Source organism: Cavia porcellus, unplaced genomic scaffold, assembly GCF_034190915.1.
Source record: "Cavia porcellus strain 051 isolate PalLab524CR breed Dunkin Hartley unplaced genomic scaffold, mCavPor4.1 scaffold_8, whole genome shotgun sequence".
NCBI lineage: Eukaryota > Metazoa > Chordata > Mammalia > Rodentia > Caviidae > Cavia > Cavia porcellus.
In genome coordinates, this window is record NW_026947491.1 from 40,591,628 (window position 1) to 40,613,625 (window position 21,998).

The 21,998-nt window shown below is 43.8% G+C and overlaps 2 protein-coding genes across 18 annotated transcripts in view; both read right to left on the reverse strand.

The window, feature by feature from the left end:
- Nucleotides 1-2,763: 2,763 nt before the first annotated feature.
- Nucleotides 2,764-18,429, reverse strand: Prkag1 (protein kinase AMP-activated non-catalytic subunit gamma 1). 3 transcript variants are annotated; one of them, XM_063254680.1, is made up of 13 exons: nucleotides 18,328-18,378; nucleotides 14,553-14,598; nucleotides 7,890-8,071; nucleotides 5,663-5,772; nucleotides 5,385-5,466; nucleotides 5,228-5,286; nucleotides 5,045-5,090; nucleotides 4,887-4,941; nucleotides 4,544-4,670; nucleotides 4,172-4,337; nucleotides 3,984-4,021; nucleotides 3,575-3,721; nucleotides 2,764-3,460 (listed from the first exon to the last, which is right to left on the reverse strand). In XM_063254680.1, the coding sequence occupies exons 4-13, from the start codon at nucleotides 5,732-5,734 to the stop codon at nucleotides 3,356-3,358; spliced, it is 897 nt and encodes a 298-aa protein (XP_063110750.1). In that variant the 5' UTR covers nucleotides 5,735-5,772; nucleotides 7,890-8,071; nucleotides 14,553-14,598; nucleotides 18,328-18,378; the 3' UTR covers nucleotides 2,764-3,355. The 3 variants fall into 3 exon arrangements, with proteins under 3 accessions (XP_063110750.1, XP_003476109.2, XP_063110751.1); XM_003476061.5 differs by lacking the exon at nucleotides 7,890-8,071 and having other exon boundaries at nucleotides 18,328-18,429; XM_063254681.1 differs by lacking the exons at nucleotides 5,663-5,772; nucleotides 7,890-8,071 and having other exon boundaries at nucleotides 18,328-18,425.
- Nucleotides 18,430-18,551: 122 nt separating this feature from the next.
- The window catches only part of Kmt2d (lysine methyltransferase 2D), a 40,644-nt gene continuing 37,197 nt past the window's right edge, over nucleotides 18,552-21,998 (reverse strand). For all 15 annotated transcript variants that reach the window (XM_063254674.1, XM_013159126.3, XM_063254668.1 and 12 more), the window contains 3 exons: nucleotides 21,812-21,885; nucleotides 21,583-21,691; nucleotides 18,552-21,440 (listed from right to left, as the gene is read on the reverse strand). In XM_063254674.1, the coding sequence (XP_063110744.1) occupies nucleotides 21,348-21,440; nucleotides 21,583-21,691; nucleotides 21,812-21,885 (276 nt within the window). In that variant the 3' untranslated portion in view covers nucleotides 18,552-21,347. The remainder of the gene's footprint in view (nucleotides 21,441-21,582; nucleotides 21,692-21,811; nucleotides 21,886-21,998) is intronic.

Below are 21,998 nucleotides of genomic sequence, written 5' to 3' on the forward strand. Positions count from 1 at the left end.
CCTAACTTCCTGCCTCAGACTTGTTTTCCCAACGGGGAGGGAGTGGTGAAAAATGGAACTCAAGGTCTTTGACTGCACCTCTTTGCTGGTTTCCATGGGGTTGGGGCGCAGGAGGGGCTGGTCCAGGGCTTGGGGGGGTTATTTTTAGCGGCAGTGGCATTCGGGTGCAGAGACAGCTGAGTAACCAGCTCCCAAGCAGTGGAGAGGAGGCGGTGGTTTTGAGGAAGCTTTTGTTAGACTCTGGGGGAGAGCAGCTCCCCCAAGCTCAGAGTGACCCTTCCACCTTTAACTCACCTTTGAAATACTGCAGCACAGGGCTGATGGACAGAGGTCTGTTTGGGCCACCTAAGCTGCTCCATCACTCTCATTCTAGGTATTTGTCCTTGGGCACACATGGAATACCACCCCCCACACACACACACAAACAGCAGGCTCTCCCCCAATCCAGAAGCCAGGATTTGGGGGTTATACTGTTCTGTGCCCACACAGCTCTGCTCAGCCTTATGGAGAACAGAATTGAGTGCTTATGCACTTGCACCCTTACAGAGGGGGATGGAGGAGTGATGTACTCCCTTGGCAAACTGAATCCCCTAGCAACTGTAGATAAAAGTGCTCTCAATTTCCCAGTGTAGGGCTCCCCCTCACCACCAAAATGCCTAGGGAGCCCCCTCCCAGCTCAGGCAGCCATCGCCCACTGGAGAGCTTCACTCAGCCCCTGTATGAAGCTCACCTTTTGGGTTCATCCTGTCCTTGGGTGGGTGGGGGGGAGTTGCTTATATCCACAAGATCCCTCCCCCTAAGCTATACCAGGTGTCCCCTGATTCACCATGGTAATGTTAGAGGCAGCACAACCCACGCCAACCCTTCCATGCAGAGACTTAGCAACCATGCCTGGCAACCATGGGAGCAGCTCCAGTGGAAGGGAGGGGTACAGGGAGAGAGTATGATAATGGTTCCTCAGGAAGAAGGGACAATTTGCCTCCCCTCAGAGGGGTAGGTAAAATTAGAAGCCTGTGAGCTCCCAAATTCCTCCCTTGTTTTTCTCTCAGTTCCATCCTCAGATTTTGCAACTAACTGGGAGACAGGTGCATGGAATCCTTTGGGTACAGACCCTTCCTTTAAGGGGCCCGAAGTAGTGTTGGGTTGCTGGGACAGGACTTACTATAAAATAGCACAAAACCCAAGTCTGCTGCTCTCTCACATGGACCTTTACAAAGAACTCCACCATCCCTGTCCCATCCACTTTCCCCCTTGATTCCATGTACCTACCAGCTGCATTGGTAGCTCTGCTTGAAGATGCCTCCATCCACCCTAGACCCCACTGGAATCCCACAGCTTTTTAATCCCCTGGTTCCTCCTGGACAAATCCTCCCTCATGAGGGAATGACATGAGACATCTGTCCTTTCCATGCGCCCACACCCACGTACGTACTCTAATGGAAATGCCCCTCCCCCACTTTAGGAATGTGCTGTGAGAGCCCTGAAGAGGTAAACACAGAGGCAGGATCCTTACAGGGTGAGGTAGTGAAAGCTCAGCTCTGACAAGTGCCTCGGTGCTTTCCCTGTGCCCCATCAAGAAGTGTCATTTGTAGGAATCTCATCTGTATAGCTGAAGGTTCACCAGAAGGTTCAGGCATGAGGAGGAGGAGGGAGGGCCAAGATATTACTCTCAAACTGCTGCTGGCTCACTTAGGAAACCATCAGACCTGCAAGGCAGTGGTGAGGTGATAACCAGAACATAGCTCCCAGCGTGCTGGGTGTCGTTGTGCTGTTTGTGTCCACATGGTTTCCACAGAGAATGGGTCTGTTGGGGTGGCCATGGTCCTGCTGTGCCCCCACCCCTGTCTAAACTTCTTCTTACCCTGGAAGAAAGGCAGCAGGCAAAGGATTATAAATTCAGATGCCACCAGCCCCAAAAAAGCTTCCTCCCCTAAGGCCAGGTGAGAATGGTGGGAGTCCTCTCTGCCTGAACAGGACCCTGTGTCTGCCCACTCTTTGGAGACCTAACACTGATGTTTTCCTGTGGCCCAGGCAGAGAAAGTGAGAGAAAAAGGGAAACTGCAGGCACTAGGGTGGGGAATAGCTGAAAAAGGAGAATTAGAGTAAGTAATGAGCTAGTATAGTGAAATAGGAACATGAGACCTAAAGTCAGGGTATTTGGGATCAAATCCTAGCTTTATTTTTCACTGGCTGCATGGTTGTGGCCTAGTTTCTTAGCCTCTCTGTGCCTCACTCAGCTTTTAAAAATCTGTTGAAACTAGAATAGTAACAGTATCTAGTAGTGTCCTAAGGGTTAAATGAATTAACACATCCCTAATGAAAAAATGTGAACTCCAGCCAGGTGTGATGGCACATTGCCTGTAATACCTGCTATTCCAGAGGCTGAAGCAGAATTGCAACTTTGAGGGTAGCCTGGGCAACTCTGTGAAACTCTGTCTCAAAATAAACTAAGAAAAGGGAGCTAAGAATGTAGTTCCATAGTAAAGGTGCATGGCACAAGGCCCTAGTACTGGGGGAAAAAAGTCTGAAATTTGACATGTTTCAAAATTTGAAACACTTATGGCTCCAAACATTTTTCATAAAGGATATTCAACCTGTACTAGGAAAGCACTAAGAATGGTATTTGGCACCTCATTATATGTGTGTGTGTGTGTGTGTGTGTGTGTGTGTGTGTGTACACGATGCACTGAAGAAACCATATAAAGTAGAAAGGCTGAAGGAACTCTCTATCAGCTGTAAAAGTCAAATACTGTAATACCACAATGAGATTGTTGTCATTTAATTAGATTTGCCATGAAAATAACCTTGGCTAACCACTCTGCCCTCCTCCACCTAACCATCTCCCTTCATAGGCACACAGCACAGGAACACAGAGGCCATCCTCCCCACAAGCCTCCCCACTCAAATGAGGGCAAGAAATGTCACTAAATGGATGCAGCCTCCTCCAAATAGCATGATCAGGAAGAATAAAAATATCTTTATGGCCGATTTGTTATGCTGTTATCTTAGGGCAGAGGCTAAAGCAGAGGCAGGGTGAGGTCTAGGATCTCTTAGAGATCAGAACTTGCTTGCAGAGTACAGAGCCCCTGTTTCACCCAAAAGGGGTCTGTGCCTAAGAGGACGGGGCTAGGACTGGCTAGGCTAAAAGTCCTCAAGTATATGTGTGAGGGTAAGGGCAGCCAAACAGTCTTTCTCCTTCGTTCCCTCCTGTCTCCCCTGTCTTTTAGACACAGGGAAGGGGGTTCCTGCACAGGGAAATGGTCAGCTCAATTCTCCCAAGGTTTCATCTTCCCAGAGCTTCCAGCAGGTGGAGAGTGGGGCATATCTCAATGCCTGCCTCACCCCATCCCCCTGCTCAGGGCTTCTCTCCACCTGTGAGCACCAGGGCCTGTAGGATGTCAGACAGTGACACAATTCCCTTGACCACATCATTCTCATCCACGACTACCAGTCGGTGAACCTGGCACAGAGTAACAAGGAGAAGGGATGTTTAGTGGCAGCCTCAGTTAGAGTGAACCCTCAGCCCCCACCCCTCTCTCAAGCCCATCTCCAGGTCCTTGAGGCTGGTTCCTACCTCTGCCTCCACCAGCCTGTTGATTATGGTCTCCAGAGTTTCATGCAAGTAGCACTTGAGAACACCCTCAAAATAGTGTGATCGATGCTGTAGGGCTTTGGTCACAGACACGTCTAGGTTGTTGTAGGTCTTTTCTGCTGCCAAATTCTAGGAAGAGAGAGGAAGGGCTTGCAGGGAAGCAAGGGAGCCAGCCTTCAAGCTCCCAGGACCCACCAACCTCATCAGAAAGATTTACGGCAATTGTCAGCCATTCCCACAAGCCATAACCAGCTCCTTCAGTTCATTTTAAATAGGATCTGAAAGCTTGGAACTTTCCAAGACCCTTAGGTCACAGGAGGGAGTCTTTCTCCCTTTCCACATTCACCACCCCATGCCCATCCCTACTTCCCAGCCCTTCCACATCACTCACGATAACATCAAACTTGGAGTAGATGTCCACAACGCGCCCTAGAGGGACAGAGGCAGCTCAGGAAGGATGATTTGGCCTCCAAGGCTCCCCCTACCCACAGAATTGCCCTCCAGGCTGAGCTGAGGGGAAAAGCACATTTTCCCGAAGCAGTCTAACCCAGATCCCTCCCTCTCTTTCCAATCTCTCACCTTTATCATCCACCACTGGCAGTGCTGAGACTCGGTGCTGTACAAAGATGCCCAGAGCCACATAGACAGGAGTGGTGGTGCGGACCATAGCAATATTGGCATAGGTGCCAATCTGTAGTTCTTCCAGAGACTTAGTCATAAACTCTGGCTTGGGGAACTCAGTGATCTGAGAAAAAAACCATTAGCTTAATTTTTTTTTTTTTTTTTTTTTTGGGTACCAGGGATCAAACTCACAACTTTGCGTTTGCCAAGCAGGCACTTATGCAGCTGAGCTAAATGCCTGGCCCCTCATTTTTGAGCCTCCCAAGCCATCCCTGAAGAACTTTGCAACCTACTATATGAGGAATAACAACTGGGTTGAGGAGAACTTACAAACAATTTGAGGAATTTGAGGATACGCTTATGAGTAAGGATGTACAAGGTGTTGCCTGATTCTGGGTCAATAACTGGCAGCCTGTGGATCTTGTTTCGAATTAGCGAAGAGACAGCATCAAACAAGCTGTGAGAAGGTGGGGGATAACAGTAAGTTCAGGAAGGACAGCCCCTTAAAGTATGTTTAGAAAATTCATGCTAAGAGAGGGAGCAGTGTTCAAAACAGACTTAAAAGGGCAAGGGAGTGAGTGAGTGTTGGGAGGAATATCTTGTCTCTCTTCTATCCCTTTCCTTGGAGCTTTGGGTGTTCCTTTTTTTTGGATAAGTGGCTCAGTGAACTCACCTGGCATTAGGAGAAATGCAGACAAGTGGCTTAAAGGAGTCCTGTAGGTACACCTCTGAAGGGAGAACAGGCGTTTCACAGAATTCAGCTGTGGAAAGGCATTTCCCAGGAAACCCTCCATTCCTTCATCCTTTTATAACCCCAAATTCTCTACATACCTCTCCAAGTTTCTATTTTGTGTTCTTCTAGCTCATAGATCTGTACCTGGAAAAAGAAACAACAGAATTTGAGACCTGATCTCCCTGCTTGGTTTATTCCTGTGGCTTTCTTGGAGGAAAATAAATGAGAATGAGGGCCTTTGTCAGGGAACAGGTTTTGGTCTTTGAGCTAAGGCTCCTTACCAAGGCTGACTTATAGTAACGGTGTAGAATATTGATGAAATCGGTGATGGTCAGCATACCTAGAGGCCAAGACAAGAGCTGTCAGCACTCCCCAAAGCCTTTCTCCCTGCCCAGCACAAGATGACAATACTACTATGATCTAGGAACTTTTACTTACCCACAAAACTTTGCTTCTTACTATCCCACAAAGGGGCAGCACGAACACCATTAGTTACCAAAGCAAAGAAAGCTTTCTTCACCTGTAGCCAAGAAAGTCATAATCATAAGGGAAAATCACAGGGGCAGGACTGTAAGGAAGAATGCTTAGTATGCTGTTGAAAATGTGAAGCTAACCCCATGAAAGGATGAAGCTGCTATCCCTGGGATGAAACGGGATGAGAGGTTCTGAACCAGAGGCTCTTAGGAAGTGGGAAGGGAAAAGACGATTCTACTCACCTGAAGGGAAGTATCAAATACAACCAATTTGGAGCTGGTGGGAATCAGGTCATAGCAGCGATGAGACTTCATGAAGGAAGTATATACACTATTGTTGGATTCTGGGGTCTCTGAATGGGGTTGTTCCATGTAACAATTCCAATCAAAAAAGAAAAAAGTGTTCCAGTTTCACAAATATTTAAAAAATAGTTTATATTTATTTTTTAAACATTGTTTTTGTAAGGCCCTCTATTCTGTTTTGTTACAGCTGTTTACACAAAACCTGGATAAACCCCTTAGAAACTATTTCATCCAATGCCTACCTCCAGCAAGACTGTATTTATTGGCACCTGACATAAAAGAAGGCTGATTAGTTCAATCCCCAGTACCCCCCAAAAAAGGCTGATTAAAACAGAAAGTCTAAAACATTTCTCATTAACCAGTTCTAGTCTAAAAGTTCCGTTCTCATCTTTAGTTCACATTTTTCCTTCCACAAGTTTTCACTTGTCTCTTCAATGAGGAGGAGACACCAAATGAGCTTTTTTTTTTTTTTTTCCCCAGTACTGGGGATCAAACTTACAACCTCACACTTATCACGCAAGCACTTTAGATGCTGTGCTAAATCCACAGCCCATGAAGTGAGCTTCTTAAGCTTCTTCTAAGACCCACAGGTGGGAAAATGATAGCAGCTGGGCCATTTCTTGAACACTAATTGAATCCCAGTGACCAACCTGGCCCAAAACACCCTAAGGGTCCATTCTGAGATCACATGGTGAATAAGGATCCATTGTACCTACTCTACACAAATTGGAGAACCTGGCTAGCATATTTCTATTATTGTGGGGTGTTTTTGTTTTTGTTTTTTTCTTTTTGGTTTCTCACAAACGCTAGGCAAGCACTTTTCCACTGTGCTACATCTCCAGCCCTTTTTATTTTTTGAGACAGGGTCTTGCTGAGTTGTCCAGGATCGCCTCCAACTTCCAGTCCTCCCTCAGCCTCCCCAGTAGTTGGAGTTACAGATGTGTGCCACCATGCCTAGCCATTCCTGTTTTTAATTATATTAAACTGGAAAAGCAGCCTCCCCCACAAAACAGCCTGAAGGTGCTGGGTCCTATGCTATGGGTACTTAAAAATATTACATTGTTTATTTTTATTTTTTTTAAAATACTGTCTTGCTGCATAGATCAGGCTGGCCTTGAACTCACTGTAAAGCCTAGGCTGGCTATGAACTCTCAGCATTCCTCCTGCCTCAGTCTCCCAAGTGCTGGGATTACAGATACGTGCCATCATGTACAGCTTTAAATTCTTACTGTACATCTATAAATGAAGTATTATCCTGATGTTTCAGATGAGAAAACATGTGTACAGAAGTTAAATAAACTGCTGAAGGCTATACCATTAGTAAATGGCAAGAATGCCTCAAACCCATCTTCCTGTTTGACCCTACCCCAGAGATGAGCTCACTAATTCCTTTTAGCTGATTATTCTGGTGTTTATTTCTGTCATTACATTGTATGCTTGCCTTGCTACTTGCTATTTTCTTCATTTTTGACCAATTTTCCCCAGAAAGAAGATGGGAATTTTTAGTTCTTTTTCCTACCAGAATCCTATCACAACCATCCCCACAACCATCACCCTCCTCACCCCCATTCTTCCAGGAGTTAAACACTAATATTGGTTACAATTTTGGCTAAATATTTTTAAAGCTAAACCAAATAATAAACTCTGATCTTTCCCTTTTTTTTTTTTTTATGGGTACCAGGGATCATCTCATAACTGCCTGCTTGCAAGGCAGGCATTTATGCCGCTTAGCTAAATCCCCAGCCCCGATTTTTCCCTTTCTTTTGTAACTTTCTTTTTCCTGGAGTTAATAATGGTCTTTTCATTTGCTTAGATTTCTATGTATAACATGTCCAACTAATTCAACTCCCAGACTTTTCACCAACTGTTTAATATGTTCTCATCAAAAAAGTAGGGGCCTGGGGATTTAGCTCAGCGGCATAAGCACCTGCCTTGTAAGCAGGCAGTCGTGAGTTTGATCCCTGGTACCGATAAAAAGACAAAAAAAAATGTTCTCATCAGCTTGAATCACCAGTGGAATATGCAGGACTGTTCTGTAGGGTAGCATGGCATAGGCCTATCAGGTGCTATAAGCCACCCGTCATGAATGCATTAAATTTCATTTCAGGCAGTGGAGAGGCATTAGATATCCTATCAATTTAAAGACATCTCTCTGGAGCCTCCTGACCTGTTCCAATCTAGGCTGGTTTGCCTGGTGTGCAATGCTGCCATTCTGGGCTCTTCCTCCATCACCATCAAGGGGTGCCTCGAACAGCTCTCCTCTACTGGCACTCCTGTTTTCTGAAGCCCATGTTTTCATCTTTTTTGGTTATTTCCTTGTTTTGATGAAGCACATCTTCCAGCAGCTTCCTGAGAAAGGGTGCATGGGAGTAAATGTTTGGAGACCTTGAAGTCTGTAAATATATTTATTCTGCTCTCATCCTTCCATGATTTAGAGTTTGACTGGATAAAGAATTTTGGGTCGGAATTTATTTTCCTGTAGAACGTTGAAGGCACTGCTTCATTGCCTGCTAGCTGCTGGTATATACAGAGTTCCAGGTAGTTCAGATTCTTTTTGACTTGCTTTTTCCTGTCTGGAAACTTATAGGATCTTCTCTTTGTTCTAGTGTCCTGAAATCTCAAGATGCTTTAGGTGAGTTAGGTGTATCCACTGTACTGAAAATTCAGTGAGTTCTTTCAATATAAAAGCTATCTTTCAGTTCCATGAAATATTCTTAAATTTTTGCCTTATTTCCATCTATATGTTGACATTCTTCTTTTTCTGTAACTCTATTATTTAGATATTAGACCTCCCAGACAATGAGCTATGTCCTCAACCCTTTTTTATTTTGGGACAGGGTCTCACTAAGTTGCTGAATAACCTAGGCTGTGCTCAGACTTGTGCTTTCCCACCTCAGCTTCACAGTGCTGAGACGATAGGTACGTGTCACCACAATTGGCTTTGTTGCTGCTATTTTGAGACAGGGATTCACTCAACGGCCAAACTTGAACTTACTGTGTAGCCTAGGCTGCCCTTGAACTGGAGCAGTCCTCCTGCCTCAGCTCCTGCGTTCTGGGATTATGGGCATATGCCTGGTTGTTATTGCTTTTAAAATATTTTTTTCCTCTCTATTTTCTGCTTCTTTGATGCCTAAACTCTACTCTCTGGGAGATTTGATTTTTCCTAATCTACTGGGTTTTAAGTTTTTGTCACTACACATTTAATTCCTAAGAGCTCTTGTTTTTTGAAAATTCTTTTTTAAAAAAAAAACAAATTATTTCTTATACTTGTGTTTTGATGGAAGTATGTTCATGGTGCTCTCCTCTGTGCACTGACTTTTCATTAGGTTGCTTTTTTTCTTTCTTTTTAGGTGTACGTGGAGAAGAGGAGCAGTTTAGATTACAATTTTTTACATGTTTGGTAATTCTTGGTTTATTTTATTTTTTTTGTTGTCTTTTTCATAGCGTTCTTTTTTTATTTAAAGAAAAACAAAACAGTAAATGGGTACAAGTAATACAGAATTTCAAAAAAATAAACTAAGAAATCACCAGTTAATAGATTACATATTGTCATCTTAGAAATAGTTGATCAAGTTACAAAATTAAGCATACAAAGTAGACAAACAGTGAGACTGCAAACTGTTGTTTTCAATGATCCAACAAAAACTTAGTAATATGGTCATCTATCTTACACATCTAAACACACTTGCAGTTGTATCCTTTAGAGCACTTTCTTTTCCTCTCTTTTTTACAATAACATTTACATATTTTGGGTTTTATTACTTCCACAGTTCTTATTACTTTTTTTTGGAAGAGAATAAAACCAAATGTGACAAAACAAAGCAGAGTCAGTCAAAACAAAGGATGGACATAGTACGTGGTGTAAAAACAGAATACATGGTAATCAACAATGGTTACCATAATGCCCCTTGCTACCTTAAAAAGAACTGCCCACATCATTAGGTATAATAAAATTGAACAAAACAGTACAGAACAAAACCAATAAAACCTAAACACTGGAGACATTACTGGACTTCAAAAGAAGATAATAGTCAAACCAGAATGGGCGTCATAGTGAATTTTATTGCCTTCAAAGGAGTTGCCTATACCCTCAAAATGTAATATCAAACAAAACAGAATAGAGTAAAATCAGTCAAAACAAGATGGGGAGAGCAATACGGGGCTTCAAATGGAGTTAATAGGAAATCAAAAGAGTTACTATAATATATCCTGCTAATTTTTAAAAAATTTTTTTCCTTAATTAAAAAAAATAATAAAAAAATTTGGCAATTTTTATAGGCAATAAAAAGGGGAGAGATTGAGATAAAAGAGTACATAACAACATTAACAATACAGGTCAGAGGGCTGGGGGTTTAGCTCATCGGCATAAGCACCTGCCTTGCAAGCAGGCGGTCGTGAGTTCGATCCCCAGTACTGATAAAAATGAAAAAGACAAAAAAAAACCCCAAAAAACAATACAGGTCAGAACAGAACAATTTAAGCAACATAGTGTTTCACCATAAAATAACTCGACTTAATAGTAGTTACCATAGTGTCTCTTTCCTTGAAATATTTGAGTATAACTTCATATACTACAGCATCAAACATATCAAGACAGTGTGAAACCATTCAAGGGATGAAAGTATTACAAGGTATTTAGAACCAGCTAACAGAAAACGAACAATGGTTTCTATATTATCTCTTTGCCTATAAAAACTTTTGTTTATACTATCACATAAAATAAAATCCAACAAGATACAATATGATAAAAGCAATGGAGACAGAAGAACAACAGTTTGATAGGACTTCAAAACAAGATATTAAATTAGCACTAGCTATTATGATGTCTTGTTTTCTTCAAATTAGCTGTTCATATCATCACAGACAATAAAATCAAACAGCCCAGAATAAAACCATTCAAATTAATGAGTGAAAACTTTATAAGGCTTCAAAACCATATAATGGGGAATCATGATTACCACATACTTTTATGTATTTGTATCATATTCTTGGTTTAAAGGAGGATTCAAATCATACATTTCCCCACCTCCAGTCATCTTTCTATTTTTCCCTTTTTTGTTTTGTCCAAATCATGTTTACGGTTTATGTTTTTTCTGAGACAGTGGCTCATTTGTAGTTAGGCTTGCCTTGAACTATGTTGCCCAAGCTGGTCTCTCCTCCCGTCTCAGCCTCCCAAATTCTAGAATCATACACATGTGCCACCACACCCAGCTCATTGTCCAAATCCTAGTTTTTAAATGGGAAAGTTTGAAAGCTGATTGGAAGCTGGGCCTGGTAGCTCACACCTGTAATCCCAGCACTCAAAAAACTGAGCCAGGAGGATCCTTAGAGTTCAAGGCCAGCCTGGCTACAAAGTGAGCTCAAGGCCAGCCTGAACTGAAAGCTGATTCCAAGTGCTAAGTGTACAAATGAACCTCAACTGTAAGTCATTTAGATAGGGAACATTCATTACTTCCACTTTCAGAATTTTCTCTTGAGGATTTCAGAAAGAGGAATTATTCAATTTCAAGTCTGGAGGGAGAAGTCTGTTTGGCCAGCATTCTGGAAACCAAATGTAGGGAGAGAGCTAGGGGTGTAGCATCCAGTATAGTTTACTTCAGATTCCTGTTTTCAGTTTAGTATCTCACACCTGTACTGGTCCCTCTTTAAAAGCTCAGTCTTTGCCAGAGTAAGGAGGGAAGCTGTCCACTGCATTCAGAGAGATACGGCTCTTAGAACCTGACCTCCTTCTTGACTTTCTAGTTACAATTCAATTTTTGGGGCTGGGGATTTAGCCCAGCGGCATAAGTGCCTGCCTGGCAAGGGTGAGGTCATGAGTTCGATCCCTGGTACAAAAAAAAAAAAAAAAAAAAAAAAAAAACAATTTTTGCAGATCAGCTAAGTCATTAATACTTTTCTCTGCTTTCCAGCTTCCCTCTCCTCAGGTCATTACACTTTTCTCCAATTTTTGATCTCCTGCCTTAGCCTCTTTTTTTTTTTTTTTTTTTTTGAGACAAGTTCTTCCTATGTAGTTCAGGCCAGATTTTTTGAACTCTATGTAACCTAGGCTGGCGTGTAACTCATAGTGATCCTCCTGCCTCAGCCTCCTAAGTGCTGGGATTACAGGTATGTGCTACCATGACTCTAGCCTCTGTAATGCTAGAATTTATAGGTGTATGCCACCAGGACCAGGGTGGTTTGAACCTTTAGAAAGACTCCTTTATGGTGGTTTTAGGGACGTTTTGTGTAGGGAATGAGAGAAATGGATGTTTTTAATCTATCACCTTTAACTGGAAGCCTCTCATTTTTCTTTTATTTATGCAGTTTGTTTGGGATTTTATTTTTTAAGACAGAGTCTCGTTATATAGTTTAAGCTGGCCTTGAACTCATTTATGTAGCCTATTCTGGCCTCAAACTTCTAGTATTCCTTCTGCCTCAACTTCCCCATCCTCCCGCCTTGGCCTCCAGAGTTCACCACACACAGCAAGTTTTTCAAACAGAACTCAGATACCCAACACATATCTTTAGATGCCAGTTGAAGATACACATACTAAATTCAGAGTTAAATACAGTGATACCTTGGTTGAACTCATTTCATTCCAAATTTATGTTCAACCACTGAAAAGCTTGAGAATTGAACATATTTCCCCATAAGAAATAATGAAAAGCCAAACAATTAGTTCTGAGGCCCAAAAATTGCATTTATAGATTCACTCTTTCAGAACTTTTAACAAATTTTGCAGTCATTTCTTTCTTTAACACTTTCTTTATCATTAAAGTTTTCCTCTTAGCTTTACTACTGGTATCACTAACTTTCTTTGGAGCCATGGTTACAATATTTTACACAAATAAAGTGCAAAAAACAAAAAAGCACAATAAAAAAAGGCATAACAACACACTGACACAAGCACTATATGTTGTCTGGGCAAGAATGGCGCTTAGACTGACACTTCACCCCTTTGTGTCTGTGACGAGATGCAACATGTGACTCACTCTTGGCCCTTACATGTTTTTTTTAAGTCGAATTTTTGGTTCAACTATTGAGCAGTTACAAACACTGCAGAGATTTTTTTTTTAATTCTGCTGTTCAAGTAATGGAAAGTTCAAGCTTGGAGCCGTTCGACAACTGAGGTGTCAGCTGTACTAGCATTTTAGACTACAGGCCCACACACATTGAATTTGGCTTTCCCAATGTTTTAAAAATAATTTAAATCAGTTGCTAAATTTAAGAAATCTGGAGATATACATAAAAACCAAAAGTCCTAGTTTCTTTTGAAAATCAGAAGATCTGGCAAAAATAGTTTTTTGTTCAATTAAACTATAAATTTATGAAAAATTGTTAAATCAGAAATTCACATTTAAAAATAGGTCTCAGCTGGCCAGATGTGGATTCTTTTTATTTATTTATTTTTTGTCTTTTTCCTTTTTATCAGTACCAGGGATCGAACTCACGACTGCCTGCTTGCCAGGCAGGTGCTTATGCTGCTGAGCTAAACCCCCAGCCCCCAGATGTGGATTCTTACTGCCTCCTTTTACATGCAACATGAGATCCACTAGTTGTTACAGTACTGTTTTAATCCATCTTACTCTGCTTGGTCCATACAGATAATTTTCTAACTCCCACCTTGGTGCTAATGCAAATATACTCAGAAACATAAAATAACACTGAAATCATGTGGCATTACTTATGATCAATCATCCAGATAATCCAAAATATGACATTAACTTTTTAGATACCAATTAAAGAAAATAGAAAATAATTTAAATTCTTGTTGAGAAATTATAAACCTATGAAATGCCTAGGATTTTTAACCCCAAACTAGCTCTTAGAATTTATACTTAGCCAGGACTGGGGATTTAGCTCAGCGGCATAAGCGCCTGCCTTGAAAGTAGGCAGTCGTGAGTTCGATCCCTGGTACCGATAAAAACGAAAAAGACAAAAAAAAATAAAAAAATAAAATAAAATACAAGCAGGCGGTCGTGAGTTCGATTCCTGGTACTGATAAAAATGAAAAAGACAAAAAAAAAAAAAAAAAAGAATTTATACTTAGCCTCTTCTTTAATCTTCTGGGAAAATGTGTATTCCATAAACAGATCCTTGGAAGACCTAACAGTTTTCCTGGGCAAAATCCTTTGCCAGCGATGCCTCTTTTTAGTTCATTCTGCCTCTTTCTAGATGGCCTACGATTGGACCATATACCATCCTAAAACGGTATTTGGGCTCTGGATTTTAGACTTGGTGCTTCTATTTCCAGGTGAGTTCTAGGCTCATCCATAAATCAGTGGCTTTAGTGAGCTTTCACTGTCTCTATTCAGAAAATACCACAGACTTAAAGCAAAAAACCGGTTAGCCACCTGGCATGGTGATATAGGCCTGTAATTCCAGCATTCCAGGATGCTTCCAGGAGGCAGGAGGAGTGCTGGACAAGTTATAGCTCAGCCTGTCTCAAAATAAAAATTAAAAAAAAAAGAAAGCCTGTAATCCCTGTACTCGGGAAGTTGAAGCAGGAAAATCATTGCAAGTTCAAGGCCAGCCTAGGTTACAAAGTGATCTCAAGGTCCGCCTGAACCACATAGTGAGTTCAAGACCAAAAAAAGGGCTAGGGATATACCTCCGTGGCACAAGTGCCTGGCTGGCAACTGCAAGGTTCTGAGTTTGATTCCTGATACCAAAAAAACAAAAACAAACAAAAGACTTATTCCTGGGTGATCCTGATTTCTGTGATCTAGCATATTACCTAGTCTAGCTTTGGTTTTCCCAGGAGAACTCTTAAACTATTCATTAAAACTGCTAAAAAGTTAGGGTCAGGCTTTTCGTGCTTTTCTTCAGTTTACTTTAAGGTAAACTTACCTTCAGAATGTTCATTTTCCTGAGCTGAGGAGCTACCTGAAGATACCTTGAAAGACAAGAGAAACACAGATTCAGCTTAATCTAGGTTCTATCCCACCTAAGCAATAAAATAACAATGGGAGGGGAGATGAAAGGGAGAGAAGATGGGAACAGAAGTGAGGGAAGAACAGAAAGGAAAGAGAGAAGAGAAGAGGAGGAGGGGAGGGAAGAGAGGAGAAGAGATATTAAGCAACCTATTCAAGATCGTAAGGCTGGTAAGGGGTGAAGCAGGGATTTGATTATGCATTGGGCTGGTTCCAAAGCTCAGGTTTACACTGCACTGCCTAAAGAAACAGGTCTGAAAGGCTCAAAATCTGAGCTCAGGCCAGGCTCCTCAAGATTTGCTCAAACTGACTTTATAAACATGGATGCCACACAGGTAACATTGCTTGCGCCCACTCACTCACTCAAGGTAACTGTGGACACCAGAACCACAGAAATACCCACTTAACATTGAGAGAGTCACATTTAAAATCCTCTTCGCACTCCTATCAGTCAAAGAGAGATGCTGAGCTTTCAAGTTTCCTTTCCCAAAGTAGTGTGAGATTAGTGTGTTTTTGTTTTTTGGTTTTATTTTGTAATTTTTTTTTTGTCTTTTTATCAATACCAGGGATCAAACTCACGACTGCCTGCTTGCAAGGCAGGCGCTTATGCCGCTGAGCTAAATCTCCAGCCCCTATTATTTTGTAATGTTTTTGAGACAGGGTCTTGCTATGTAGTTTAGGCTGGTCTTGAGCTCACTATGTACCCTAGGCTGGCCTTGAACAAGTACTTTAATACGACAAACCTTCTGAACTATCTTTGCTCCCTCAAGAGGGAACATTTGGAAATTTCATCATGAACTAGGAACCCTGGAGGGATCATGAAAATTTTCATCCTTTGGCATTATCACTTTTGGCCTCATTTTTTTATGGTAATAACCTTAAACAAACTCAAAGTCAATACTTTTTACCTCCATAGCTTCAATGGTAACATGTAGTTAAAGGCCTTGGCTCGAATCTAGGAAGTTCACTGACAGGAAGGGTCAAGTTGGCACAATAGCCCTAAACTTCCTTCCTCTAATGCAGTGGGGAGTGGATAATTTTCTCTTCTCTCTTACTGCGAACGACTACCAGCTTGGCCTGGCATTCTTAGCAAGGCTACTGGAACAGCAGCCTCATCACTTAACAGCAGGAAGAGGACTGTTACATGGTAAATACACACATGGCATACTACAGCCTCACAAAAGTCTATAAAAGTACAGAAATGGCTACTTCTAGACATTATATAGCACTTATCATATGATACTTACATATGTACTATGCTACCGTTATTTTGTTCATTATCTATCAGAACAGATTATAAATTCCTGGAGCCTACAACTACTTTATACTTTGTATCCCTTGCCATCTAGCATGGAATGTTGTATATAACCCACACTTTTTTTTAATAATTCACACTTTTTAATAAAAAACAGAATATTTGCCCCTCAAATCCTATTATTCTTTTGGGTTTTTGTTTTTCATTTGTAGAAATCCTATGTAGTTCAGGCTGGTTTTGAACTCACTGCGTAGCCTAGGCTGTCCTCAAACGCATGGCCATGCTTCTGTATCAGCTTCCCAAACTCTGGGATTATAGACATGCAGCACACACCCAAATTAAATTCTATTACTCTTCTTCTTTTCTTTTCTTTGGTTGTTTTTTTTTGAGACTGGCATCGCCATATAATTCGGGCTGGCCTTGAACACACAGTGATTCTTCTACGTCAGCCTTTCAAGTGTTTGGACACAGGCATGTGCCACCACACCCGGCCCTATTTTTCTTCATCATTGGTATCTTCTCAGGTGCCTAGAATTGTGGTCAACTCCTCTACTTTCCTCAACAAGTAGGGCTTGAGACACTTAAGCTAGTATTAGAAATGTCTCAAATCTCTCTCATCCCATTTTCACAGCCTTAATTTAGGCTTTACCTCTCTTTGCCACAGCACTCTTTAAACTGATCTCCCCGTTCCAACTCTTATCTCCTCTTCAATTTCTTTTTGTGTTTCACAAAGTTCTCTCACCAAAGCACCTCCAATTTGGAAAGGATTTTCATCTCTAGCAACTGAGGTACTATTTTCTGCAGCAGTTCATTTCATTGATAGAAAACTTTAAGAACACCTCCAAAGCATACTCACTGCCTTGGTCAGAAATCTTTGGTCTGTTCCTTTATAAAACAAAGTTCAAACAGTATGGTATGCAGTACCTCCAACTTGCTCTTAGCCTACTTTTCTAGTCTCTTCACATACTGTAACCCAAATCCAAAGTTCTTGTAACATGAAGCCACTGGCTCACCCCCAATTCTTTGTATATCCCAATTCTGATCAATTTCTTTCTTTCTCTCTCTCTCTTTCCTGAGACGCTGTCTCACACTGTAGTCCAGGATGGCCTTGAACTCACTGTGTAGCCCAGGCTGGCCTACCAAGTGCTGGGATTATAGGCTTATGCCACCAGACCTGGATACCCAATTTCTATACTCTTACTGAACCTTCAATGACCTCTCCAACATCCACTGTAATTCCTCTCTCCTATGCTTTTAAGTCCTTGTGTGAATCTTGATAATAGCACTTACTATGGTTTGTCTTAACCAACAGCTATCACTGGCTTATCCTCACCTCACTCCAGTTAGGCCAAGCATTGTCAAAGTGGGCATTACCCTTTTCTCCTTTTTTGAACCTAATCTAGTTTATAATATGGGCTAAATTTTTATAAATGCTTCAAAAACTATAATACATTTACAAGTAAAAATAATTTATGAAATCAGACTATTCTTGCTCAAACTCGCACTGCAGAAACTGACTCCCTTGTCTGAGTGATCAACTAACTGCATATCACTTTACTGCTTCCTCCTGTCTTCTCATTATCCATGGGACACATAGTCTCTGCAGGCTGAGAAAGGGTATGGTAAAGAATTACTAAGGGCATGTGACTGACTGATCCAAAGAAAAGTGAACCTGCAGTCCTCATACAACTGTAGTTGATAACCAAACCGGGAAGTTAGTGTCTGACAGGGGATAAACCTGTGGAGCCCCAAGTAGATGGGAAGGGTTCCAGAAAAAGGCTCTTGAGAGTGAGATGGGTCCAGACAAGTAGCAGGCAACCTTCCTGAAGCATCTATGGGATGGGGTGACAAGGACTTGCCACAACTGGGTCAATGCCTGCTCACAAAGAATGACATGTCAACATGCCTGCCGAGGCATAGCAGGACGTGACCTCAAACTGTCCAAAGAACGCAGGCACATTCTTTCACGGAAACCTCAATCATAGGTCTGATAAAAGGACTATGATCTCTGAGTGTAACGAGACTTGTCTCTTCTGCCAGGGATTGTAGTAATCACTCTCAAACCACCTGCACACGGGGGTCCCTCACCCAGTAAAGCAGGATTACAACTGTGTTCTGTCATGCAAACGTGACAGAGGCCTTGTGCGCGAAGGGGGAAGGAGGCCTGAGAGTGCCATGTCATACGTGGGCTGCAAGCAGGGAGCCGAGACCCTTGCTATCTTGGGTCAAAGGTACCGCTGACCTCTGGCACAGGCAGGGCCCAGTCCTAGAAGAAGTGCCCGCGAAGGGGCGGAGGGGCAGGGTCTCGGGGACAGAAAAGACACCCAGCAGCTCCGTTTGCTAGGTACCAGCGCCAGTCCCTGCCTGGCCCTCCCCGTCTCTGAATTGAGGGTCTTAGGCTCCACAGCGCCCCCCGCCGCCCTCCTGTGCTCCTCACCGTCTCCATCGTGAGAAGCCGGCCCGGTTTTCGTTTCAGGAAGCTCGGGGAGCAGGCCCCGCCCCGTGTCCGGCGCCGAGACACCACTTCCGCCTGCGTCACAGCAGCCGCGGGCGCAGGGCGGAAGGCGGAGAAGCCACCCTTCCGGCGGCGGCCCGACCCTCCCCCGAGTGCTCGCGGACTTCGCGGGCCTGCTGACGACAAGGGTTACGGAACGGAGCCGCTTGTATTTAAAATGTTCTCTTTTTATTTGTCGTTTAAAAACAAACTTGGAAGAAGCAAAATCCAAAACTTGCCCTTTGCCTCTCGCAACATAAATTATGTACAGTTCAGAATGATCGCTGATACAAAACATGCCAAGGACGGGGGGAGGGGGGGTGAGAGAGCGCTTTAAAAAGGGGAACCATTTCATCCGTTGTTAAGAAGGACCAACCTTGCTGTACAGGATACACACAACACAAAATAAAGTCTTCACGGGATTCACACTTGTCAGCGATTTATTTTTTTAAAAAGGGGGAGGGTCCTGGAGGTGAGGGTAGAAGACAGTAAAGGGGGAAAAACTGAAAATTGAGTATGTGCAAGTGTAAACCAACCCAAAATACAAACACGGGGGGAGGGGGAGGGAATTCTGATGCAATTATACAGGCAGGGTATTTAAAAAAAAAAAAAAAAACCCAAAATTCCAACCTTGTAGCTTGGATCTGAGTTATAGTTTATATAAAAATTAAAAACTGTATAAGGTTTCTTCACTAAGTTCTACAGGACTATCGGATATCTAGCATATGCTTACAAAGTCTGCCCCATCCCTTTCCCAATCCCAGGGCCCAAACCCCAACCAGAGCCTGACTCACAGGAGCCAATCTCCCCTCGATGTAGCCTAGACCTTTATGCACTTGGAAAAGGACCATCCAAGGGCTGTGGCTTTGGGGGCAGCAGCCCAGTCTCCCTACTGTCTGATGTAATTACAGTGGTTCCTGTGGGAGTGGGGGTGTTACTGTCTTAAACATTTGCAGCTTGAACAGTTGAGGAAGCAGCTTAAAAGCAAACAAACAAAAAACTCCCTACCCCCATCAATCCACAACCCTCCAAATTCAAAACAAGACAAAACAAACCTAAAATCACAACAGCGACTGTGCTCCCTCTTCAGCAGGCCCGCCAATCTGCCATCACCAAGCCCACCCCTACACTCCAGACATCTGATTCTTGAAAATATTAATTACAAAATGCCCTTTGCCCACAGACCCTAGGAGAGAACTGCATATAAGCTTCATCTTCATCCCCATGGCTCCCTACCAGAGAAGGGTCTGGGGCCTCACCCACCCCTTACCTACCCCTACCTGGGGGAAGAGGTTCAACTGCAGCACAAGCTTGGGCAGAAAGGGGAAGGAAAAGAAGGCAGAGAACCCATCACCCTCTGGCTCCCCCTGGGGCCAGCTCACTTTTGTGCGTTATAACATAGTCCAACTATACAACGGGGTGGGAATTGCCCGGCCTCTCTCTATACCCCCACCTTACAGCAGTCACAGCCAGGGGGTGGGGAGGGGGTGTGTGAGGAAAAGGGCGGTAGGTTGGGTAATGGAGGGGGCTCCCCCACAAGGGGAGCTCCATGTGTCCGCCCCACACCCCCCTACCATTTATAAACTGGTTTTGTAAAAAGAAAATAGATATATTTATATAGAATATATAAAGCACAAAAATTAGTAGTTTTACATTTGCTCTCCCCGGGGGTGGGGGGAGAGGGGAGGGTTCTCACCTCCAGCCGGCTCCCCCACGCCCCACAAGACTATGTACAATCCCATGTATAAATAGATAAATACCCCCCACCCTCCCCGCGCTGACACTAGGCTCCCCATCCCCACATCACCACCCATTCCCACCAGACCAGCAGCAGTTTGGTGACCGAGGGAAAGTGGGAGCTCTGGGCCACACCCTGCCTCACTGGGTACAGGCACGCCACTCAGGGACAGCCCTTACCCACCCCCCACCCACCCCATCCAGGGGCTGGAGGGCAAATGGGCTCATGATGAGGTTGGGAAAACAGGAGGGAGATATCCTGGTCCTAGGTATAGCACACTCCTCCTGCCCCCATATCCAGATGGAGAAGGAAGTCTAGAGAAACCAGGGGCCAGTCATCCCCAATCTTCATCACCATTTGCTTCAACTGCCATCCCATGCCCATAATTAAAAACAAAGATGGATTTTTTGTTGTTATTTTTTTTCCTCCTCCTACCCCCCTTCCACCCACTCAGAAGAGGGCAGTGAGGTGGGGGAGAGGGTTGGGGCAGTAGGGGGCTTGGAGAGGGTCTCACATTTCAAAACAGCAAAAAATCCAACACTTAAATGAGGTAGGTGTGGGTGCGGGGTCTCCTTGCCCGGCTTGCCCAGCTTGCCCTCCCAGGCAGCTTGATGCCTCTTTCCCATTATGTTGCATTTGTCAGAGTGGAAAACAAGGAAACACAACCCATAGAGAGAAACACAGAGGAGAAGAGGGAGACAGAGACAGATTGAGAGGGAAAGGGATGGGGTGAGGATAGGGGCAGGACCCGGCAGGCAGGGCCAGGTGTGGGACCCGGCCTTTGGGATTGTCAAGCTTAGTCAAGTCTCTTTGCAGCCTTGAATTGGGCCAGAGAGGTTGGTAGGAGCAGCAAGGCTGTGCGGCCGGGCCACACATCCTCCTCCCCCATCCCTGCTGCCTCCCAGATGCTTCTGGGTAGTTACCGGCCCATATCCCCCTCAAACCTGAGATGCCCAATGGCTGTTTCTGTCTAGCCCCTCCGGGAGCTGGGGGCAGAGCAGAGATGCCAGCCTGAGGGCCGGTGGTGGAGAAGAGGTTGTCCCTGGTGCCCAGGGTGGGCTTGGCCTAGGGTCCTCTACCCCAGCCTCCTGCTCCAGGGGCTCCGGTCAGCCGGCAGCCCCAGCCCTGCGTCCTGGCTCTGGCTGCTACCTCTCTTCCCCCTAATCCCTTTCAGGGAAGAGGTCGGGGGTGGGGAGACTCCCCTGCCTGGTAGTCTCAAAGCTTCTTAGTTCATCCATTTCCGACAATTCCAGGCTCCACAGTGACAGGGGATCTTGTGCTGATCGTCCTCAAAATCAAACTGATAGTCATAGGTCAGCTGAAAAGAAAAGAAGGCACAATCATAACTTGCCCCCAGAGGGGAAGGACACAGCCTAGATCTGCTCTTTGGGTAGTGGCATCAGAACTTAGCTCCTGGGAAATGGTAAGGAATTGTCGCTCAGGAGGGTTGCTTCCTTTACCTCCTCTCCTTTGGGGATTCGCCGGCTGGAGATGATAATGATTTTGTCCTCCTTGTCAAATGTCACAACTTCCGCCACACAGTTAGGGGCACAGGAATGGTTAATGTACCTGGGCAGTGGGATAATCAGTGATGCCAAAGCAACTGAGTGGAGACAATTTTACTTCTTTGTTGGCCTATGCCCAGAGGACCACCCACAGAGACCCCTAAATCCCTCCTTTCTTTCTCACCTGGCAGGACCTCCAGTCAATGTGGCATCAATAACATGTTCATTGTTTATTCGAAACATGTAAATGCCTCGGTTCTAGAAAGGCAAAGGTTGCAGAAAAAGGGACAAGAGTATCAGAAAGCAGACTTGAGCTTTGGTTTATATGGCACACACCCCTCTCCCAGCTGTCTGATCCTGTGGACCCAGAA